Below are 6072 nucleotides of genomic sequence, written 5' to 3'. Positions count from 1 at the left end.
CCTGGGGTCATTGATGTTCTCCCCTGGGATCATTGACGTTCTCCCCTCGAGTCTTTAACGTTCTCTCCTAGGGTCATTGATGTTCTCCCCTCCAGTTACTGATGCTCTCCCCTGGGGTTTTTGACGTTTTCCCCTTGGGTCAATGACATTCTCCCCTGGAGTCATTGACGTTCTCCCCTCAATCCAATAATATTCTCGCCTCTGGTTTTTAACATTCTCTCCTCGGGTCATTGACGTTCTCACCTTCAGTTATTGACGTTCTCCCCTTGGGTTTTTGGCGTTCTCCCCTCGAGTCAATTACGTTCCTCCCTTGGTTCATTGACGTTCTCCCCTCAATCCAATAATATTTTCTCCTCTGGTTTTTAATGTTCTCCCCTCTGGTTTTTAATGTTCTCCCCTCGAATCATTGATGTTCTCCTCATGGGCCATTGACGTTCTCCCCTTGAGTCTTTAACGTTCTCTCTTCGGGTCATTGATGTTCTCCCCTCGGGTCGTTAACATTCTCTTGTATGATCTCTAATGTTCTCCTCTCTGATCTACAATGTTCTCTCCTCTGTTCTGAAATGTTCTCTATTCTAAGTAAGTAAGTAAGTAATATTTATTTATATAGCACCTTTCACAGACAATGACATCACAAAGTGCTTCACAAAGTAAAAGTAAATAAAATTTAAATGAAAGCCAGTCTGAATAAATAAGTCTTAAGATCATTTTTGAAAGAGTCAATGGAATCTGAACAGCGCAGTGACAGAGGGAGAGCGTTCCAAAGCCTGGGGGCCAAAACTTGGAATGATCTGTCTCCACGTGTTTTAAAATAAGTTCTCGGAACTATCAGCAACATTTGATTTGAAGATCTCAAAGTCCTGATGGGACATAGAGGCTTCAAAAGGTCCAGTAAATATTTGGGAGCCTGACCATGAAGTGCCCTAAAAGTTAGAACCAGAATTTTAAAATGACTCCTGAAATGCACAGGGAGCCAATGCAGGGAGGCCAGAACAGGAGTTATGTGAGCTCTTCTGTGGGTTCTAGTTTGCAGCCTCGCCGCAGCATTCTGCACAGATTGAAGGTGAGCTAGGGAAGATTTGTTCAGACCCATTAAAATGCTATTACAGTAATCTAACCGAGATGAAATGAAAGCATGAACAATCATCTCAAGTTCCTTCTGTGATACAATTCCACGTAGTTTAGAAATGTTTCTTAAGTGGAAAAAACAATTTCGAACTAGCAATTTGCAATGACTGTCCAAAGATAAAGAACTATCAAAGACAACACCTAAATTTCTGAGATTATTATTTACCAAAGGATTTAAGAATGTAAGATACTACCTGATTACTGGGATTTTATCATCAGGGGCAATAATAAGAGTCTCAGTTTTATTTGCATTTAACTGCAGGTAGTTGTCATTCAGCCATGTTTGGATCTCTAACAGACAGTTTCTGAGTTCTGTCAATTTATGGAATTCGGAGGCTCGAAAAGAACAGTATAGCTGAATATCATCAGCATACAGATGGTAGGACACATTAATGTAACGTTTCAAAATAAAACCTAAAGGGCGTAAATACAATAAAAAGAGGACTGGACCCAGAACAGAACCCTGGGGTACCCCACAAGACAGCTGTGCAACATCAGAGTGAACATTATTCATAAAAACAGTAAAAGACCTTTCAGATAAATAAGAAATAAACCAATTTAAAACGGTGCCAGAAATACCAAATAGATCTCTTAGTCTGTTGATAAGAACAGTGTGATCCACTGTGTCAAAAGCTGAAGTCAAGTCCAATAAAACCAACACAGTGTAGTTTCCAGATTCAGCTGCCATCAATATGTCACTAGAAACTTTTAAAAGTGCTGTTTCTGTGGAGTGCAATTTGCGAAAACCAGATTGAAAAGAATCCATGATGTCATTTACCTCCAAGAAGCAGTTTAATTGTTGTGCTACAACCTTCTCAAGGATCTTTGATAGAAAGGGAAGTTTGGAGATAGGTCTGTAGTTTTCAGGCATCGAAGAATCCAAATTTGGCTTTTTTAGCAAAGGACAGACAATAGCAGTTTTAAAATAGTATTCTGATTTTCGTGATATTACGCAGGTGGAAGAAGGCAGTTCTGTAACAATTTTAATGTGGAGAATAAAAGACATGTCCTGATCAAAAATAACACCAAGATTTTTAACATTAGAGCTGGAGGACAGATTAATGTCATCTAAGGAGGAAGAAGGACTGAAAATAAGATGCTCAGGTCCAAAAACCAAAACCTCAGTCTTGTCTGAGTTTAAAAGCAAAAATTTAAGGATCATCCAAGTGTGTATGTCTTTAAGACGTGCGTCTAACTGATTGGATTCATTGGGTTTCATGGACAAATACTGTAATATTTTATAATAGTTTTACGATTTACAGTACAACATTGTAATAACAACAAATACAACTGAGTATCATCAGCATAATAATGAAAATTCATGCTGCCTAATGGCAGCATACATAGTCCAAGCACTGAACCCTGAGGAACTCCATAACAAACTTTGGTATATGAAGATTCATTATTTACATTTACAAATTGGAATCTATCAAATAAATATGATTTAAACCAATTTAGAGCTGATCCTGTAAATCAAATATATTCAAGTCCCGGTATTAAAACATGATCACCTGTACCAAACGCAGCACTGAGGTCTGAGGCTGAAACGCTTCACATTATTTCTGATGTTCATGCAACTGACCTGCAACTATAGATTTTTTTAGATGAAAGTTAGATTAGGTCTATAATTGTCTAGGATTCCTGAGTCGAGGTTCTGTTTCTGAAGTAAAGGTTTAATTACATCACTCTTAAAGCTCTGTGCTACTTAACCGTAAATTAAGCAGATCCAAGAGGTGGTTATTGATGAAGGGAAATCCATATTTAGTTTGGTTGGGATGGGATCTAGCAGGCATGTGGATGGTTTGGATGAAGCCATTATTTTTGACAAGAGCTCAGGATAAAAACAGTCCAAACATAAATCAGGTTCTAGTGACATCAGCTGCCTCATCTGAGCAGAACATGTCCAACGTTCTCCTCTGATCTGTAATGTAGCTGAAGCAGAACCTCCCTGCTCAGACGTGTCTGTGTGGGTGATGTAACCCGCTGCAGCTCTCCGAACCAGGAACAGTTACATAAGGCGGCGGTACCGGCTGTTCCCGTCCCTCACCCCCCTCCTTACCTAAAGTGGACAGCCTCTCGATGAGTCCCGCATCTCTGATCACCTTTGGGCCGAGCTCCACGCCTCTCCTCTTCTGTCGGAACCAAAGAAGAAGGCGGTTTGAGTAAAAGCGCGTCCTGATGAAACTTTGAGGCAGATGTACGGAACCGGCCGGCTCACCTGTCCTCTGGAGAACGGGGCTCCAAGAACCGCCACAGACTGGGCCCGGCTGTGCTGGCAGCTCCGTCTCAGCTGGGTTCTGACCAGACGGGAAACTGGGCCAGTCAGAGCCATCTTCCTGTTTTCAGTACCGGCTCCGGTCGGAGTTCTGATGAAACGCTGCTCTGCCGGATGCTGCGGGTCCACGGAGGAAGGAGTTCTGGGTTTTAAGATCCACTGATGTCAGTCTGGTTCTGGTTCTGGTTCGGAGGACGGGGCTCAGTCACCGAACTTCTCCGTTCATAATCCGCTCAGGTGCTGATCAGAGAGACACACGTTGACTTTTTAATCGGCACTCTGACGTCACACATAATTACACACCTTTGAGTTGACCAATGGGCTGCGTCTGGGTGGGCGCGTCATCAGGGTGGGCGTGGCCTGCGGGCAGACTTTTTGTGATGAGTCTCGTGGAGGCTGAGGTGCTGTGTCATCCGAGTGGAAAATTCCAGCGCGGTTCTGATGGGCCTGCTGCCACCCCAGAACCGAACCGAGCCAGGTGCTGCAGTCACACAGCTCTCTGCTTCCTACACCCCCACAAAAACAGACAGGCCCGCCTTCTGGCAACGAATGCCTATCGCCCGTCGCAGTTCAGTGGCTCCAAACTTTAATCAGGTGTAGAAGAACATCTAACGATTATGTCCTGAGAAATTAATTACAACCCGTCCAGCAGGTCATTGGATATTTTGCTGACAGAGTTCACTCTCAGCTCCACCAGACCTGGTCAAACGAGTTATAAAAAGTTTGGATTGTAAAGGCTGGTAGAGCTGCCGCCTCTCAACAAGAAGGTTGCCGGATAGAATCCCGGCCGGGGGGCCTTTCTGGGTGGAGTTTGCATGTTCTCTCTGTGCTGCGTGAGTTTTCTCCGATTTCCTCCCACAGACCAAAAACATGCATGTTAGGCTGATTGGTAACTTTAAAATTGTCCCTAGTTGAGAGAGAGAGAATGTTTCTTTTGTCTCTGTGTCCCTGTGATGGACTGGAGACCTGTCCATGTGTCCCCCACCTCTCACAGTGACTTTTGGATATGTGCACCAGTGACCGCCGTGAACCGAAAAGAAAGAAATGATAAATATAATGGATGGATGAAGGATGGATGGATGGGTGGATGGATGAATAGATGGATGATGGATGACTGGATGGATGTATGATGGATGGTTGGATGGTGGATGGATGGAAAGTTTGTTGGATGGATAGTGAATGGATGGATGGATGATGAATAGATGGATCATGATGATGATGGATGGCTGGTTGTTTGGATGGATGATGTATGGATGGATGACAGATGGATGGTTGGATGAATGATGAATGGATGATAGATGATGATGTATGGATGGATGACAGATTGATGGATGGATGGATGGATGATGGATGGATCATGGATGGATGATGATGTATGGAAGTTGTATGGATGAATGGATGGATGGATAGATTGACAGTTGGATGGATGGATGATGGATGGTTGATGGATGGATGGTTAGGATGATGGATGGATGGATGATTGATGAATAATGGATGGATGATGAATGGATGGAAGGTTGGAAGGATGATGGATGGATGATGGATGGATGATGGATGGATGGATAGATGGACAGAAAGAAGAGAGGTGGACAGATGATGATGGATTGATGGATGACTGATGGATGGATGGATGGTTAGTTGGATGGATGGATGATGGCAGGATGATGGACAAACAAATGATGGATGGATGGTTGGTTAGTTGGATGGATGGATGGATGAAGGCAGGATGATACAGAAAAATGATGGATGGATGATTGATGGATGATGGTTGGATGGATGTTGGTTGTGGTGGCCATCTTGAATCAAGCTGACTTCAGATATTAATCATCTGTGAGTGAACATGTAAATGTAAATCTTTACTTTGATGTTTTCAACACGATCTTTTAATAAACAAGATGCTCTGCTGTTTCCCGGTGGTTTTAATAATGTCATTCAAAGGCTCTGTGACCTCATGGCGTGTTCGTAAGTCTTTCATTTGTTTCCTGTCTGGCAGGTATGATCACACGGTGTGTTGTGTATACACTTGATTCTTGGAAGGTCTTGTCTCTCAGTGTTTATGTCTTCATCATACTGGTTGTGTTTGCTTGTTCTCTCTGTGCAGGACGTTTTGTTCACTTCTTCGCCTTTACAGATGCAACGGTTCACTTGTTCTTGCATTGTGGACCTAAATATAAAAGTATGGAAGCCCAGTCAAGCCACACTGTGGGGAAAATCCTCTAAGTCATAAATAAAACCATACATTCTCATAATTATGACTTATCATATCTCATAAGGAGATAACATGTGAATAGACTTGACATATAGTTTTAAAATGCTGAGTGAGAAATTTGAGGAAGTATCAGAAATGTAGAAAAATAAAACTGGATCAGTACACACACTGCTGGACTGAGGAAGCAATGAAAAGTGGGATTAAATGGACAGAGACTGATAAATAGCTTAACACCTCACATGATGACAGCAGGGAGCAGGTGAGAGTGGGTGGGGCACAAACTGAAGCAGAAGAGGTCACCTGAGGCAAAGAGGCTGACAACAACAAACAAACAAACACATGGAAAACACAACAAAATCAACTTTTAACAGAAAAATCACCAGAGAAGTGGACTTTGTAATTTAGGAAGTATGTTACATTTAGAAGACAAACTGTTGTATACTTTACATTTAGAAGACAA

General features: G+C 42.4%; 1 protein-coding gene across 1 annotated transcript in view; it reads right to left on the bottom strand.

Moving 5' to 3' along the window:
- The window catches only part of arg2 (arginase 2), a 9836-nt gene extending 6185 nt beyond the window's left edge, over window positions 1-3651 (bottom strand). Inside the window, exons 1-2 of the mRNA XM_037695096.1 lie at window positions 3347-3651; window positions 3188-3260 (exon numbers count right to left, since the gene is read on the bottom strand). Of these exons, the coding sequence (XP_037551024.1) occupies window positions 3188-3260; window positions 3347-3460 (187 nt within the window). The 5' untranslated portion in view covers window positions 3461-3651. The remainder of the gene's footprint in view (window positions 1-3187; window positions 3261-3346) is intronic.
- Between the last annotated feature and the right edge of the window lie 2421 nt (window positions 3652-6072).

The sequence above is a fragment of the Nematolebias whitei genome, chromosome 21 (assembly GCF_014905685.2).
Source record: "Nematolebias whitei isolate Nwh7 chromosome 21, NemWhi1, whole genome shotgun sequence".
Classification (NCBI taxonomy): Eukaryota; Metazoa; Chordata; class Actinopteri; order Cyprinodontiformes; family Rivulidae; genus Nematolebias; species Nematolebias whitei.
This window is presented reverse-complemented; position numbering and strand designations above follow the sequence as displayed.